This window comes from Asterias rubens, chromosome 11 (genome assembly GCF_902459465.1).
Source record: "Asterias rubens chromosome 11, eAstRub1.3, whole genome shotgun sequence".
Lineage (NCBI taxonomy): Eukaryota > Metazoa > Echinodermata > Asteroidea > Forcipulatida > Asteriidae > Asterias > Asterias rubens.
The window spans coordinates 3746985-3765521 of record NC_047072.1 but is presented as its reverse complement, the minus strand read 5'-3'; the positions used below and the strand labels follow the sequence as shown (position 1 = coordinate 3765521).

Below are 18537 nucleotides of genomic sequence, written 5' to 3'. Positions count from 1 at the left end.
GAAAAACTCAAAACAGTTGAAGTCATCGAAGATCGGTGTGGTGTGAACATTTCAATGTCCATCAAGTTTTAATATAAATGTTTGCATACTTCATATTAACAAATGAAGATAATTAGGGCATCGGTTGATATATATGGCATCATAATTTTTTTTCCAATTCAAAGAAAAAGGCATAATACCATGAAAACTGGTTAGAGGAGGATAAGTGTAGTATCTACATGGAATGTACTGTACTGTAGGCCTACTGTTCTTTAAAAGCATGTTTTAACATTATGTTATTGTTTAAGAATATGAAAAGATGTTTCTCTAACTAAATAAAGCATTGGAGTAATGGAGGAATAATTCCTCCATTTGGAGTACTATTGGAGATTCTACAGTAAGGCTCAACTAGATAGTAGACAGTAGTATTCATGAACCAGAACTTGGGGTAGTTGCGATAACGTAACCCTCCTCACCGTCGGGAGGAGGGTTACGTTATTGCAACTAAACTTTTGGTTTCATGTTTGACCTTGTCAATGTCAATGTCATGACAATGGCATTTCACGTTAATTCAGTATGTCCTGCGCAACATTGCAAGGATTTGAAAATACATTGATCAAGATATTTGTCATCACATGTGATGTGGTTTGCTGTCTTGTCACTTCTCGTCTAAACTATTGTAACTCCCTGTTATTGTTAATAATATCATCTGTAATCACCATAGCAAATCTTAAACGCCTCACCGACACCGGTATTCAATACAGAGCTGCCAAACTTGTATTGATCTTCCTTACTCGCTAAGCTACACTGGCTATTCAGCCTGACAGAGGAGGGCAAAAGGTTAACAGAAAAACAAAGCAAATATTGTCTGAAATTATTTTTTTTCTGGCACAAGACTACTGTAATTTCTCTGATTATTGCAGCCTCTCATACCTACATGTTAGGGTGGCACGGTTGGCTTGTGCGTAAAGCGCTCGCCTCTCACCAAGGTGACCCTGGTTCGATTCCCGGTCGGGGCCATATGTGAGTTGAGTTGTGCGTTGGCTCTCTGCTGTGCCACGAGGGTTTTCCAGACTATCCGGTTTTACTCCCTCAGGAAAAAATCAAACACTCTCGATCTTGGATGTGCTCCGTGGTCATAATGGGTTGATGTGGCTGGCAGCTGAATGCGCCCTTGCATGCCTGTTCTCGAACACGTTGTAGCCGCGTCCTTCGCAATTCAGCTCTTCGCTGCGATTAAGGATGATTAGCCCCCCAAATTATTATTATTATTATTATTATTATTATTATTATTATTATTATTATTATTATTATTATTATTATTATTACTATTACTATTACTATTACTACTACTACTACTACTATTACTATTACTATTACTATTACTATTACTATTACTATTACTATTACTATTACTATTATTATTGTTATTGTTATTGTTATTGTTATTGTTATTGTTATTGTTATTGTTATTGTTATTGTTATTGTTATTGTTATTGTTATTGTTATTGTTATTGTTATTGTTATTGTTATTGTTATTGTTATTGTTATTGTTATTGTTATTGTTATTGTTATTGTTATTGTTATTGTTATTGTGATTGTGATTGTGATTGTGATTGTGATTGTGATTGTGATTGTGATTGTTATTGTTATTGTTATTGTTATTGTTATTGTTATTGTTATTGTTATTGTTATTGTTATTGTTATTGTTATTGTTATTGTTATTGTTATTGTTATTGTTATTGTTATTGTTATTGTTATTGTTATTGTTATTGTTATTGTTATTGTTATTGTTATTGTTATTGTTATTGTTATTGTTATTGTTATTGTTATTGTTATTGTTATTGTTATTGTTATTGTTATTGTTATTGTTATTGTTATTGTTATTGTTATTGTTATTGTTATTGTTATTGTTATTGTTATTGTTATTATTTCATTTTATCACAGCATGCAAAAGAAAGATCTCATTTTCCTTTGTGCCGGTAACTCCTCGAGCCGGGCTACGTCCCGTAGCCTTAGATCTCAAGGGTCTTTCTCACTCAAAACCTCCTACCGTAATTTATTTGTAGGCATGGGCCGTCAAAATTGTGTATGATATCTTGAGGTACCTCTTAGTTTATTACAATGTATAAATAAACAAAACAGCTTTCACTTAGGAGAATATCAGGTCCGAATTTCAGACTTACAAATGGTCCAAATAATAAAGAAGATGCCTTAATGGCAAACACTCCTTCTCACATACTGCTGCTGAACTTTCGAACAGTCTTCCAATTATTGTCTGTAATTCTTCTGTTATTACAGGGACATTTAAGAATAAAAAATTAAATGTTTTAGTAGATTTATGAAAGTTCTAATTTGTTTTAATTTATAATTATTCTTTTTTTAAATGTGTTTTTTTTAAATCATGTTTTGGAAAAGCACAGTAGGGCCTATATGAGATACCTTATTATAATTTAATTTATTTATCGTGAGCATGGTGAGTTTTATGTGCCTTGTATTAACACTCACATGTTGCACTCCACTGACGCCCTACTACCAGTAAAAGACAACTTTAGAACTATGTTACATAGTCAAAGCATTCTAGGCAAAGGACACTTGGTAATTACTCAAAATAATTGTTAGCATAGAAACTTACTTGGTAGCGAGCAGGAGAAAACGTCTCCCTCTGAAGTATTGTAGTTTTTGGGAAAGGTATACATAATATCTCACTAAAACTCAAATCTTAAAATACTTCAGGCCTGAAGCCCTTTTTTGGCATTTCATCTTAAAAGCAAACGCATTGTGCAACAAGGGTGTTTTTTCTTTCATTATTCTCTTGTAACTTCAATGACCAATTGAGTCAAAAATTTCACAGATTTGTTATTTTATGCAATTACACGTATGTTGGGATACACCAAGTGACAATTTACCAAATATGTCCAGTTCCTTAGAGCACACATGTCATCACTGCAGATGAACCAAGTCATGGATACTTGGAGGAAGGAAATATTTGAATGTTGTTTTTCTCTTTCTTGTTCTGAAAATGCTGTAATAGAGGGAGAGGTGTTTCAAGTCAAGAAATCTAGTCACAGTAAAAAGGTTGCCAAGAAACTGAGGGAAAGAGCAAGGAAAGAAAGACAGCATGAGGAGGTTGCTCAACATTACAAGGAAATGACAGATGAGCGTACCATGGACACAAAGGCTACAGGTAGATTTTAGATCAGTGCATTGTGACGTGTCATGGCCAAGAAGTTAAGATCACTGGACTCAAGCTCTGGTGTTCCTGATCAGCAGTGTGGGTTCCAGAGTAAGCTTGGGCGATATCAGGATATTATCGAATATCGCGATATTAATTTGGAAACGATTTCGATATCGGATGGATTTGGTTTTAAACAAAATATTGATATATCGCGATATATTGATATATCGATTAAATATCGCGATGTATTTGCTAGCTGAGACATCTTGCACCCCATAGGTTTGGAGTAAAACCAGAAGAATAGGTCATTAGAACACCTCTCTTATGCTATGACTGTCTCTTCTACAACTTTCACTTGGAGTTTTAGACTGATGATGTCAAATTTCATTAATCACGATTATATCGAATATCGCGATATATTGTCGGCGATATATCGTGAATAAAATAAATCGATATCGCCCAAGCTTATTCCAGAGTCCTGACACTTGTGTTCTTAAGCAGGACACTAAAGCCATTATTGCCTCGTCCTTTGGATGGGACGTATAATATTAGTTGTTGTGGTGATGATTTAAACTGCATGTGTTCAGATAAAGGAACAGCAGCGAGAGAAGCCGGGGGTGGGATGGGGATAGGGTGAGGGGACCCTTGCCCCTTGACTTTTGAAAATAAAGCAGCTTTGGCCTCCCTTTCTACCTTGCACTTTTATTCAGAACTAACCTTGCACAATTACACGCAAGACATGCAAGGGCTACAAAATCACAAAAAGGAGTGTCGTTAGAAAGAAAGATGGTTTGAGACACGAGTAGCAGTTTGCTGTTTCAATATAATGGCACTGCGATATTACACTGTAACTCTGGACGTAACCAGTCTGATAATTTATTTATTGAAATACCTTTTGTGTTTTGTTTCAGGCAGCAATGCAAGTAACTCAGGATTACATGTAAAGCAAGTGGGTAATGTGGAAATGATCCTGAGTGGCAAAGATGCGGAGGTTGCTGCTTTGGAAGAAGAAGACAGAAAGGAACTAAAGGAAGAAGTACCTGTTATTGTGCCTGGTAAGAAGGCAATGTAGTACAATGTACTCAATAGATGTATGTTTGCATCAAGGAAACAGAAATTCAAGTTTTTAACTTTACACATGTTTGTGTGCTTTCTTACTTGCTTGCTTAAGTCGAGTGATGTCCTCAATTCACGATGGTTCTCCATGCCTTTTTGTTTAGAGCTTGGGCAGGTTCCCATAGGACTTTGTTGGTCAATGTTGACTTCACACACACTGTATGCTGCAAGGGGTCTCGTGGTCTTTAATTTTCAAAAATCTGAAATAAATAAAACGGAGCTTTATAAAATTATGATAAAATCAGTAATGCTACATGAATGCTTTGTATAGGGAATGGAAGTCTTTGATTGTCTTAATTTGAATAATACCGTATTGATAAACCGTTTTACAAATCGAGCCGTGGCGTTGATGAAATTGTAAACTGTGCGCACAGCGGTGTTGTATACACACGCACAGTAGCCTATGCTGCAAAGGGACTCACGCGGTCTTAAACTGTGCGCACAGCGGTGTTGTATACACACGCACAGTAGCCTATGCTGCAAAGGGACTCGCGTGGTGTGTAATTTTCAAAAATCTAAAATAAATATAACGGAGCTTTATAAAATTATGATAAAATCAGTAATGCTACATGAATGCTTTGTTTAGGTACTGGCAGTCTTTGATTGGCTTCGTTTGAATGATAACGTGTTGGTAAACTGTTTTACAAATCGACCCGTGGCGTTGATGAAATCTCAAACTGTACAGACAGCAGTGTAGTATACGCGCACAGTATGCTACAAAGGGACTCGTGGTGTGTAATTTTCAAAAATCTGAAATAAATATAACGGAGCTTTATAAAATTATGATAAAATCAGTAATGTTACATGACCGCTTTGTTTAAGTAGTGACAGTCTTTGATTGGCATAATTTGAATGATACCGTATTGATAAACCGTCTTACAAATCGACCCGTGGCGTTGATGAAATTGTAAACTGTACGCACAGCATGCAGTGCTGTACACACGCACAGTAGCCTATGCTGCAAAGGGACTCGCGTGGTCTTTAATTTTCAAAAATCTGAAATAAATATAACGGAGCTTTATAAAATTATGATAAAATCAGTAATGCTACATGACTGCTTTGTTTAGGTACTAGCAGTCTTTGATTGGCTTCGTTTGAATGATAACGTGTTGATAAACCGTTTTACAAATGGACCCATGGCGTTGATGAAATCTTAAACTGTGCGCACAGCAGTGTAGTATACGCGCACAGTATGCTGCAAAGGGACTCGTGGTGTGTAATTTTCAAAAATCTGAAATAAATATAACGGAGCTTTATAAAATTATGATAAAATCAGTAGGTAATGCTACATGAATGCTTTGTTTAGATAATGACAGTCTTTGATTGGCATAATTTGAATGATACCGTATTGATAAACCGTTTTACAAATCGACCCATAGCGTTGATAAAATTGTAAACTGTACGCACAGCAGTGTAATACACGCACAGTATGCTGCAAAGGGACTCGTGGTGTGTAATAATGTAATTTGTATAATAATGGTAGTGAATAAAAATAAATTAAATAAATGTCTGAACTAAAGAGCGAAACTCCAAAACATCGGTATATCTACCATACAAAAATACACAAACAAATCTTAGGGAGAAAAAGCTCAAGGAATTGTAGCGAGTCTATGTATTACTGCTCCGTTTGATGACTACCGATTACATCGGATCCTTTCGAGAAGCGATTGACTCCTGGCGTTTGGAAACTAACATCTACCCCAGTAGTACGTCCAATCCGGAATCCATTTTGATTCTTCCTCAACCTCTGTCTACTTCTGGTCTGATTCTGTTTAGGTTTAATCGGTTGAATGTTTTTGCAATAACTAAACTAAGACTAATGCCTCGATAGTTCCTCCGTGACTAAGATCACCAGACTTTGGTATTGTACAATATTTAGGATGGGATATTGATCTGGTTTTCTTCCTTCAACTAGTGTTTCATTGCAGAATCATAGAATAATGTCATCCAGGTCATACAAGGCACACCTAGCCACAGAAACGCATTTCCACCCATAGAATCACTTGTGTAAAGAGAGACTAGAACAGGGGACAAAACACAGCCTTGGTGGGCTCCAGTGCTTTAATAGTATCTGACATGAATTTGAGGGTAAAAGCTCATTTCCTATTAACCAAATAATGTGGCTGAAATGAATCAATTGATGTTCTGTTAGTCTGAGTTTTTAATTGAATCAAATATTGGACACTCTAAATTTACAGGAATGATTCCAGATGCAGCCATTATTTTTGCTGCTCGTAAAAGGAGGCAAAAGGCCAGAGAGCTTGGAACAGGAGTTGACTACATCCCTTTAGATGACACTCAACGCTACAACAATACTGGAAATAAAGCAGCGAGTAGACATGATGAATCTCGATTGATACGTGATGATGACAATGACTGTAGTGATAGTGATGGTGAATGCAGGATGAGTTTTACTGTCAAGCAATCAACAAGTAGACAACGTATGCAACAAGCAATTGATGAAGGTATGCAGTGCTACATGTGTCAGTCTTTATATGCAGTTATTTGAGAAGTGTTGTATTTATGGCAGTTTCTGCAATAAGATGTTAGCAATGATAAGTTGGTAAACATTGTATTTTACTAGTAGAATTTGTTGCCCCAACATTGTACATGCCCATCCTTCACCTGTATACTACACGTAGATAGTTGACAAACTTGTTTTTATTACTGCCATAAAACGTTAGAACGTAAAATTTATTACAAAAAGTCCTGTAAATGGTTCAAAAATATGATGCAGGAAAGCAACATTTTATCATTGAGATGTGAGCAAACTTTGTCATGCACTGAAATACATGTAGTCTGTTGTGTGTGGGTTATGAGTAGGTATACATATTCTAACCGGGGACTTATGAGGTCCACGGTTGCAGGCATATATATACAAGCTTGTGTGTGTGTGCTGGATGTGCTGGAATTAAAAATGGCGGTGTTGTAAGTGGATTTTCCCCAAAATGTTGTTCGCCCGCCATTTGCAATAGTTCGTATGTGATCTAAACAGATCAGTCAGCATACTGAACATACTTCAAGTGAATGCACTACACGTACATTTACGGACCAGACACGTTCAGTATGTGCTGCATGCGGCGGGCTTTGTTGCTTTTCTGAAATTGAGATAATAATATTAACTAGACATTAAGTGTTTGTGAACAAACATGAAGCTGTTCCGTGTTGTTTTGCTTGGATTATGTACTTCATTGCCCAAGGAATCTATAACTGAAAAAAAGTTTCAGAAAAGTTGTGTTGCCCTTGATATAAGGTCACACTTCCCGGTTGACTCGTAAGTAAAGGTCAACATGGGCTCACAGCTACCAAAGACTAATCTGCAATGCAAAGGGGTCTGTAACTGACAAAGTTTTAAAAATCGGTTGTGTAGATCTTGATATAAAGTCCCACTTCTGGTTGACCCAGAAGTAGAGGTCAACATGGGGTCACAGTTTTCCAAAGTTAATATTTATTGCCTAACAGTCTAAAACTGAAGTTTGAACATTGGCTTTGTAATCTTTGAGATATGGGCCCACTTCCGGTTGACCCGGAAGAAAAGTTCAACATGGGGTCAAAGTTGTTTCAAACTAATCTTGAATGCCCAAGGAGTCTATAACTGAAAACAGTTTGATAATCGGTTGTGTAGTTCTTGACATGGTCCCACCTCCGGTTGATCTGGAAGTAGAGGTCAACATGGGATCACGGTTTTTCATACTTTATTTTTAATGCATAGGAGTCTAAAACTGAAAAACAGTTGAAAATCTGTTGTATAGTACTTGAGGTATGGTCCCACTTCTGGTTGACCAGGAAGTAGGGGTCAACTTGAGGTCACGGTTTTTCAAAGTTAATATTTTATGCTTAAGGAGTTTATAACTGAAAAGAGTTTGAAAATCTGCTGTATAGTTCTTGAGATATGGTCCCACTTCCATTTGACGCGGAAGTAGAGGTCAACTTGAGGTCACAATTTTTTCAAATCAATCTCCAACCCCAAGGAGTCTTTAACAACAAACATTTGAAAAATCAACCGTGAACTTTTTGGGATATGGTGCTGCAATGATTTTCTAATTTATTATGCTAATGAGGGTCACATGGTTAATTAATTACGAATTTATCATTTTTTCAAAAACAATGAGAAAGATGCCAACTTCACGACATCGTCATAGAATCTCCTCAATAAAGTCCTCAGTCCATACATTATGTACACAATGTATCGCAATAACCATAGAGAATATTTAACATCGCAATGAAATTGACTGCACCCAGTTTATGAAGTACTACGTTGTACCCATGACGCCAAAGATTTTAATTTATTAATTAATTTTAGACGTACCGTGATTGCTATTATGGACTGAAACAAATCTTATTAGAATCAGTATATTTTTCAACACATAATATGATATTTAGGAAACTAACAGACAAATTATTTTGAAGTTATTTTGTTTTGACCTGTTTAAAGCTTACATTTGAAGAGCCATTGTGTTTGTGTACAGACACAAAATGTGCAATACATGACGTCATGGTGACTTCGTCCAGAATTTTACGTCGGAAATTACATTAACAGGACCTGACTAGATATAGCTGAAACAATTTTCAAGATCGCCGGTGTACTTTTTGAGTTATGGTGTTCACAAGGTTTGCTCATTAAATAATAAGCTTAATTTAGGCTTATTAATTAAAAATTTTGACATTTTTTACGAATTAAGCTTATGTTCTAAGCTTCATTTTGGTATAATAATAAACTCACTCTTTCGTAATATGGTTTAGGAGATACGGCTGCCACAAAAAAAAACCACAATGTCCACAGATTTACACTAAACTTACACAGGTTGAAGATAATGATAGTAGAAAGCTTCCCTGAAAATATTACGTGCTGAGGTGCTGTAGTTTTTGTGAAATGAGTAAAACAATGTCATAAAAATTATGTTCGTCTCATGAGACGAAAATTTTTTTAATCATTTACAAACGTATTTTCATGACATTGTTTTACTAATTTCTCAAAAACTACAGCCCCTCAGTAAGTAATATTTGAAGGGAAGCTTTCCACTATCATTATCTTCAAACCCTGTGAGTTGAATGTAAATCTATGGACATTTTGTATATATTATTATCTTAATTTTGTTTGCAAGATTTGTGGCTTAAAAAAATTATATCTATTTTTATTCGGGATTTCTGTCTCAACAAGATTTTCAACCAAGTTTTAGTTCAAGAAAAGTTTGTAAAAACTTCTCAGAAAATATAACCTGTTTTGTTATAAGCTTCTATTTCCATTTGTGCTAAACATAAGTGAATATTTTGCTGAAAAAGCTTATCTGTTTTGAAAGTGTTTAGCCACCACGGTCACTTCGACCAGCACGAGTGGGTCGAGGCCCGCCCGCCATGCACGCCCAAGCCCACGGCGTTGAACGGGTGACGTGCTCGGTCCAGCTAGCTACCGTTGGTATATATAGTCCGGTTTTGTCATCATATAACTGCATGTCTGGTGACGAAATACCACAATTTGCTGCCAAATATTCTTTGTCAGAACTTCCCAAGTCTTTTTGTAGAGTCACTATAGGCAAACATATAAGCCAAAACCTCCGTGCAATGAGCAGCCATGATGGTGATTTTTGTCAAAAAAAACGGAAGCTAGAAATCATGAAGTGTACTTTTCTCGGAAAATCATAATGGCGAACAATACAATACATACCATTGCAATGCTTGGAAAACAAGCTACCCGACTATATAAAACCTAACCACAGAGGGTGCCAAACAAAATAAATACTATCTCTCAAAGGCAAAGCTTTTTTCTGTCGAGTTTTCTCGACATTGGGACGGAGCCACTACACGACGCACGGTTGAGTTTTCTCGACAGTGGTAAGGAAGCGCTTGCATTGCGCGGTCGAGTAAACTCGACAATGGTATTGAAAGGGTTAAGGGAAAAACAAAGAATAATATTAATTATGAAAATAATAAAAATCTTGACGAAAACAATACCTGTTCCGACGGTAGGTCGGAACAGCTAATAATGCAGATATTTATTCGGGCAATACATTCACAATTAAGTACAGTACACATTTAAAGTATATTCATAAATACCTCAGACAGTTTCACTATTCCTATTGGTGGAGAGCGCGTCACGTGGGTGTGTATAAACCTTTGTTTATGACCGGTAAAAAGTGTTAATTCATGGGCGTGACACGCGACCTTGCACTTGTTCTTATAAGACAGTTTCTTCATTCCTATTGGTCGAGAGCAACAGCTGAAACAGTTGTGCCACATCACGCGATACGCGCACAACATTCCCTTATAAGGAGTTGTTTACCCGAGGGCGGCGGAGGGCTTTACCATTTCATAGCTGGAGGGGTGTTTTGTTGAAAGAAATCATTTAACAATCAGTGACATTCTTGGCAAAAAAAAGGTGGATATCCCAGAGGAAGTTACTGACGGACAGCAGACTTTTTCAAGCCCCTGTGATGTTGCTAATTCTTTCAACACTTAATTCACCAACATTGGCTCTTCACTTTCCAGCAAAATCCCACCTTACACAGGCATTGTTCTCTGATTACCTCCCCACCTCCAACAACCATTCTTTCTTTATTGTACCAACGAATCGCTTTGAAATCAATGAGGTGTGCAAACAACTAAGCAATGGTGTAAGCTGTGGCTTTGATGGCATTAGTTCAACTGTGGTGAAGTCTGTAATTTCTTTTATCTCTTGGCCTCTTGCCCATATTTTCAATCTGTCCTTTCTGTGTGGCTTGTACCTTCTCAGCTCAAAATTGCTAGAGTCACTCCTATCTTTAAAAGTGGTGATCGCCATGACTTGCGGAACTACCGCCCTATTTCAGTTCTTCCTTGTTTCTCTAAAATTCTTAAAAAACTTGTCTAGAAACGACTCTTTAAATTCCTTTCTGACTTTCATCTTCTTTATGATCTTCAATTTGGTTTTCGTAGCAAATTCTTGACAGATATGGCGCTAATTAAAGTTGTTGATCATTTTAACAACTCTTTCACTGAGAAAATGTCTACTATTGGTGTCTTTATAGACCTTTCCAAAGCTTTTGACACCATTGACCATAGCATTCTTCTCTCCAAATTAGATCACTATGGAGTGCGTGGTGTGGCTAACCAATGGTTCGCTAATTATCTGTCTGACAGGAAACAATTTATAGTTTCAAAACCTGTGATTCCTCCCTAAAGACAATTGACTGCGGTGTTCCACAAGGCTCCATTCTTGGACCTTTACTATTCCTTTTGTATGTAAATGATCTTTATCATTGTTCATCCGTCTTGTCTTTTATTCTATTTGCTGATGATACCACTATCCTTTTTTCTCACTCTAATCTATCTTCTTTAAGCAATATCATCAACAGGGAACTAAGTCTGGCCTCGTCTTGGTTTAGATCTAATAAGCTGTCACTCAACTCGAGCACGACCAAATACATGTTTTTCAGCAGGACTCGCAAAGCAAACGACAACTTCACCATCAGTATTAATGATACTCCAATCGAACGGGTTCACTCGACAAAGTTTTTGGGAGTTTTAATTGATGATAAGCTTACCTGGAAAGATCACATCTCCTCTGTTTCGAAAATTGTTTCTCGCAACACAGGCGTTATGTCTAAGCTTTGTTCCTTACTTCCCACACACACACTACTTTACAACACATTTATTCTTCCCTATCTTAACTATTGTAATATTGTTTGGGCTCACTCAAGCACTAGAAAACTTCATTCTCTGTTCTTAATCCAAAAAAGGGCTATCCGTATCGCTTCTATGTCCAATCGTCGTGACCATACTGCGCCCTTGTTTGCTAACGTGAACACACTCACACTCACGGATATCAACAAACTTCAAAAAGGCATTTTCATGTTCAAATACACAACAAATCTTCTGCCCCACACTTTCTCCAATTACTTTCCTAACACACGCACTTGTAACAATCTTTATATCCCTTTTGCACGTACTTCTTACACAATGAACACTCTTCGCTATCATTCGTCTCGGTAAAATTATCAAGAACCAGGCCTCGTTGGGATTAAACCACTAGTTGAAAACCTCTTCACCACACATTGATTCCCTTACTAACAATTTAAGTTAAACAACAGTGGCATGCCCTGGAGAGCATAACAGTTAGGATGGGAGATGTTACAGCCTGGACTTCCTGCCAGCAAGATTTGTCAAATATGTAAACCAATATAAAGATTTTTAAAATGATGCCTTTATATGAACAAGTGTGAAATTTTAGGGGAAACAAGATGTGATTGTGCGTTTTCTAATATCTTTATAACAGAACTATAGTTTTCATTAGCTTACATACTCAGTATTTTTAAAAGCTGATATCACCTTAGTTTTTCATGTTTTTACATAATTGTTTGTATGCCTGAGGTACATGTAGGTCTCGGTCTCGATGCGGAGGTCTCGGTCTCGATGCGGAGGTCCCCCTCCCCCTCCCCCTCGATGTGGAGGTCTTGGTCTCGGTCTTGGTCTCGGACTGCAGAATGTCTCGGTCTCGGAGGGCTGGTCTCGGTCTCGGAAGAGCTGGTCTCGGTCTTGGTGTCGGTCTTGGACTGCAGAATGTCTCGGTCTCGGAGGGCTGGTCTCGGTCTCGGAAGAGCTGGTCTCGGTCTCGGTCTCAGACTGCAGAATGTCTTGGTCTCGGAGGGCTGGTCTCGGTCTCGGAAGAGCTGGTCTCGGTCTTGGTCTTGGTCTCGGACTGCAGAATGTCTCGGTCTCGGAAGAGCTGGTCTCGGTCTCGGAAGAGCTGGTCTCGGTCTTGGTCTCGGTCTCGGATGGGGAGGTCTCGGTCTTGGTCTCGGTCTCGAACTTTGAGGTCTTGACTACAACACTGCTATCAACCTCTCCCCAGTACTTTTTACCAAGAAAGGTTTTATGTTAATAATTATTTTGAGTAATTACCAATAGTGTCACTGCCTTTAAGTCATCGGGATGTGGATTCGAATCCTGGTCGTGACATTTGGGGACCTGTGAGGGCAAAGATGGTTTATGTGAATGAATACAGCACCGTCTGTATACTCCCCAGGGAGCTGAGATTGATTAAGGAATGTATTGCCCAGTGACCACATGTAAAAGTGTTGGAAGCACTTTGATGCGCCCTTCGGGCTCTGATATTTATAAGGCAAATTGTTATTATTATTGTTGAGACAGGAAACCTTCAAGCTCACGCTCAATGAAGAGACCTCTGAACAAGGCGGCACACCACCCCAAAACCTGTAGTTACTTGACCTGCGTGTTCCCATTCCGAAATCTTTGCATGTTTTTTTTTATTTAGTCAAATGGTTATGAAACCCTAGGGAGAGTTGTGTCAATTTCACTACACCAATGCTTAAACAAACTGGTTCATTTATTTAATCACTAAATTAAACAACCGAACTGCAATTTTGTTTGTTTGGGCATACAACAATACTTCTGAATTCATTAACTTTTTCCAAAAATAAACAGTATGTACTTTTAGTAAATGAAAAATTTGATCAGATTTACAACTCTTTTGCTAAAAACATGATTTAGTGCAAAAGTTACTGGAACTTTTGAATAACTGGGAAAATGATGATAATGAATTTTTATAATGATGAACCTTTAGGGCCTAGATCTAGAAAAGTGTTACTGATGGGCACTGAAAACCGCTGAATATATTTACCTGAAACAAATAAGAATTAGTTTAAAAACTTTAGTTATATTGCGGTTTTTGTTTTATGATAATTTGCTTTGCCTGAATTTTATCATTGTAGGAATCCAGGGAGCCAGTTTGGCAATTTGCTTGGAGGATCTAGAATTCATGGCAGGTCAATAGAATAGAACTACCATGACTACACCACATCCAGCATTTACCATACCACATTCGTTTGCAAGTAATGTACTAATGATATTGTATTGGTCCTTTTAGATGCAGATAATGGCAGTGATCATGATAGAGACCATGATGAAGAAATGCTACGATGGGAACAAGAGCAAATCAAGAAAGGCACCAGTGTACCGCAAGTCGGTATTTATAATTTGCAGCTTTGTACTTGGAACAGGTTTTTGTTTTTTCCAATATTATGTGTCATGAGGTTTAATTACTGACATTTGGAGTGAACAAATTAAGTCTCATAATGTCAATGTCATTAGCCATGGACATGTCAATCTCATTAGTCATGACCATGCCAATGTCATTAGTCATGACATGTAAATGTCATTAGCCATGACCATGTCAATGAGTCATGACCATGTCAACGTCATTAGCCTTGACCATGTTAACAGATTTTAGCCATGGCAATGTTAATGTCATTAGCCATGTCAATGTCATTAGTCATGATCATGTCAATGTCTTCAGTCATGACCATGTCAACGCCATTAGCCATTACCATTGATCTGATAGTTCCCACACAACAAGACAGAGCATGTACAATTTGTTCAAAACAATTTGGTGTTTCAGGCCATTTATTTGCTAGTTCACAGAGCAGGTCATGTTAATACACCCTATGTGACCTGTCTTCAACCAATCAAAGTGCACAAACTCCTTCATAATGTCAGTTAATGTAGGCAAAGTTGCAATTGCTTTCAAGTAACCAGAAATAGAGGTCAGGTCTTTTTCTCAGGTTCTCATTGTGGATTTGTTTTACAATGTACTTTCATAAGCTACATTAAAATAAAGTATTTGGAGAAACATAATTATGCACACATAACACTCAAAATGGTTGGGACCATTTACAATGGTTGGGACCATTCATTAGTACAAAGACCACGATTTGTGCTCTTGCGAGGAAACATACAGGATCGTATTGATGTGGATTTATATTAAGTAACTGTTACGAGTAATTCTTGTAGGTCCAACCACGTGAACTACTGCTATTGGAAGGAGTGCATATTAGGCTCTCTGTAGAAATTGTTTATTCCAATGGCTCCGCTCAGAGCCAACACTCCTCCACTTATAGATTTACACATGGTTGTACCAGCAAGAATTACTTGTAACATCTTAGTCATAGGATATTACATATCATGCAAAGCTTATTTATATCAACATGTAAGTCATTTTGTTTGTACAATAGGCACAAGACTCAAGCTCTTCTGCTGCAGCTGCTACTGTTGCTGCCTCTTACTACTATGAGCAACAAGAATATCCTTATGGTCAACCCACCAGCCAGTATGTCACACCAATGGTTGGATCTTACACTTCAACAATGGAACAAAACTCACTTGTTCATGCATTAAATGCTGCACCACTATGTGAGATGCCAACCATCACAATGGAACAAGTGAAGAAGAAACTGAAGGACTGGTAAAGAATCTTTTTCCTTATTTCAATACTTCTTTCTTTCCATCTTTCACCCTTTGTATATTCATGGGGTGTCCATGTCGTGTCGTGGCTGAGCGGATTAGAGCACCGAACTCAACCTCTGGTGTTTGTGTTTAGCAGAGTGTGGGTTTGAATCCCGGTCATGACGCTTGTGTCCTTGAGCAAGACACTTAATCATAAGCTTCTCTCCACCACCGGGTAAATGGGTATGTGCGAGGGCAGAGATGGTTCTTGTGAATATTAGCTTTAGTGCGCTACATTTTTGGCAGCACAGGCTGTATATTCCCCAGGAACTGAGATGGTTTAAGGAATGATTTAAAGGAACACATTGCCTTGGATCGGTCGAGTTGGTTTTTGAAAAGCATTTTTAACTGTTTGTTATAAAATGCATATGATTAGAAAGATATTTTAAAAGTAGAATATAATGATCCACACAAGGATGACTCGAAATTGCGTGGTTTTCCTTTACCTCGTCGACTAACACGGTCGGCCATTTATGGGAGTCAAATTTTTGACTCCCATAAATTTGACTCCCATAAATGGCCGACCGTGTTAGTTCCCAAAGTTAAAGGATAGGAGAATCTTCCGGTTTAAACCGGAATTACGTTTTTTTTTCCTTTCAAAATTGTGGTCTCCAAGTTCGATGTGAATTTGCTATAAAATTCGGGGGGTAGGTTTTTGGGGGTATACATTTGGATTTCTCTAATCCCTCTCCTCTAGTCAGACAATGTAAGTTTACCTTTGTAATTGTTATTATCGCGGATCCCCACACGTCGTTCATGAAATACCGGCACCTAAACAATAAATTGCCGTCCAGCAGCTGGCCCAATTTACGGCTTGTTGTCTTCCTGGCATCGCGCATGCATGCAGCAGCAGCGACAGATGTATAAACTTGCCTCATTCCTTGCTTCGTTTATAGTGGTACGGTTCAATGTTTGCGTGTAATGCACTTTCTGCTGCAGCAGAGATAACACGTGTGGAGACTTTTGAAAGTCTACTGAAAAAAACAATGCACGTGTTTGCACCGTGGTACTTTTACTGTGTACTGTGTACGTGCAGGTTTGCACACGAACCAATGAGCGGCGCGGCACGAATCTGAGATCGCCGGCAGGCCATGGTAAACTAGTACCTGTTATTGCCTCACAACCAGCGAAAGATATATTGGGAACCAGCGAACACTGTACGTCCGGACGACGTGCTTTCTTCATTGGTTCTATTTATATGTTGGGGTATAATCTCAACCTCGTTCCAGTTATACCCTATGATGAATAACAACCTCTTTCACAAAAACACATCGCTCTCGCCAAATATATAGGCCTATATATATTTTAAAATGTGCGTCGCCGACGGATCGTTAAAATCGCAAACATTTAATTGCAAAAGAATTTCTTTTACACAACCGGATTTCAAATCAAGAACCTATAAAAATGGTTGTTGGTGAGAAAAAAAGCATTTTCAAGGGCAGAAATAAGGGATAAGATCGTCAAAAAAATAAAAATATTATCACTATTATTTTTGTCCCCCTTTCTTTTTCCGGAATTGTAACAAAATTGCAGGCGAACCCAAAATTGTTTGAATTGTTTGAGCTTTACATTCCTTATTTTCCCTTAAACCTATTATTAAAAAAAAAAGGAAAAATCCCACAAAAGTAGCTCACTTCTACCTGGAAAAATAGGTGTCAGAAATGCATCAGAGACCACCACAGAGCTTCTAAAATACCCAGAGCTACGGGCCCTGGACCCCGGCTGTAAGGGACTTCGCGCTGCGCGCTCGTATTGTGTGCGAATGATGGAATATTGACATTGCTAATCAACTGAATTTTTTCCTGTTTTTTTATCATCGCCCATTCTCATGCCTGGAAGGAAAACCATGCAAGTTCGAGGAAAATTTGTGTGGATCTTTATATTCTACTTTTAAAATATCTTTCTAATCATATGCATTTTATAACAAATGGTTACAAACCCTTTACAAAGGGCCAACTCGGCCGATCCAAGGCAACAACGTGTTCCTTTAAGGCCCAGTGAAGGGCTAATAATGTTGAAGCGCATTAGCATCACTGCGTGACGGACCTGAGCCCTATATAAGAAGCCACTAGTATTGTTATTATTATTATTTATTTATTTGATGATTTCAAGAGGTCATGTACTCACGAAACTTTCATGAAGCCCAAAACGACTGCCTTATAAACTCATTTTAAAATTAGGATGTCATTGGCAGATACGTTTGTGTATTGTCTAGAGTTTTTTTTTAACACTGGGTTCAGACAGGCGCTCCAGAGTCGCGCTGAACCAAATAAATTAGGAGTGACTTTAGGTTGATCCAAATCAATTTTGGTTTCAGACACATTTACGTTAGGTTCAGCTCATGACAAGATCAATGTCTGAAACCAAGGTGCTCTAGAGCAATTCCAAACAACTGCAACAGTCGATCTTTCGACTTCCAGCACGTTCAGTCTCTCCTTTCTGTTGCAGATGTTGAACTTGTCATGAAATTATGGGTTGGCGTGACCCAAGAGCGCTTGTCTGTTAGCCTGCCAAAATCTATTTTAATTTCCAGTGCTAGCTGTGGGATACCGGTGTTATTTCAATACTTTAAAATGATCTACATGTACGTAGGTTTGAATCAGTGAAAGATGTTCACCGAGCTCATGAAAGAGAACATGACCAACTCCAAGAGCGTTTGAAATCCTGTGCCTCATCATCAGTCAGTCTGAAAGACACTCAGGGAGGAGTTAACAACCAGTATCATTTCTTCCAAGAGATGAAGGGTTATGCCCAAGACTTGGTAGATTGTTTTGCAGAGAAGGTGAGATAATATAACATGCAACATGTATGATCTAGGATGAATATAAAATGTACACACATAACATTTAAATGCAGGCCTTCATTTTAATAAATCCGAGGAGAGCTGTAAATTGCTCTCCTTAATTCAAGAAAATGAATTAAGGAGAGCGTTTTGCTCTCGCTAACAAAACCCAAGTTTAATGAACACGTACTCAAGAAAATGAACA

At 37.9% G+C, this 18537-nt stretch overlaps 1 protein-coding gene across 1 annotated transcript in view; it reads left to right on the top strand.

The window, feature by feature from the left end:
* LOC117297006 (PAX3- and PAX7-binding protein 1-like) overlaps positions 1-18537 on the top strand; it is a 47658-nt gene that overhangs the window by 5564 nt on the left and 23557 nt on the right. Inside the window, exons 2-7 of the mRNA XM_033780123.1 lie at positions 3014-3166; positions 4069-4212; positions 6472-6738; positions 14136-14230; positions 15280-15509; positions 18143-18332. Of these exons, the coding sequence (XP_033636014.1) occupies positions 3014-3166; positions 4069-4212; positions 6472-6738; positions 14136-14230; positions 15280-15509; positions 18143-18332 (1079 nt within the window). The remainder of the gene's footprint in view (positions 1-3013; positions 3167-4068; positions 4213-6471; positions 6739-14135; positions 14231-15279; positions 15510-18142; positions 18333-18537) is intronic.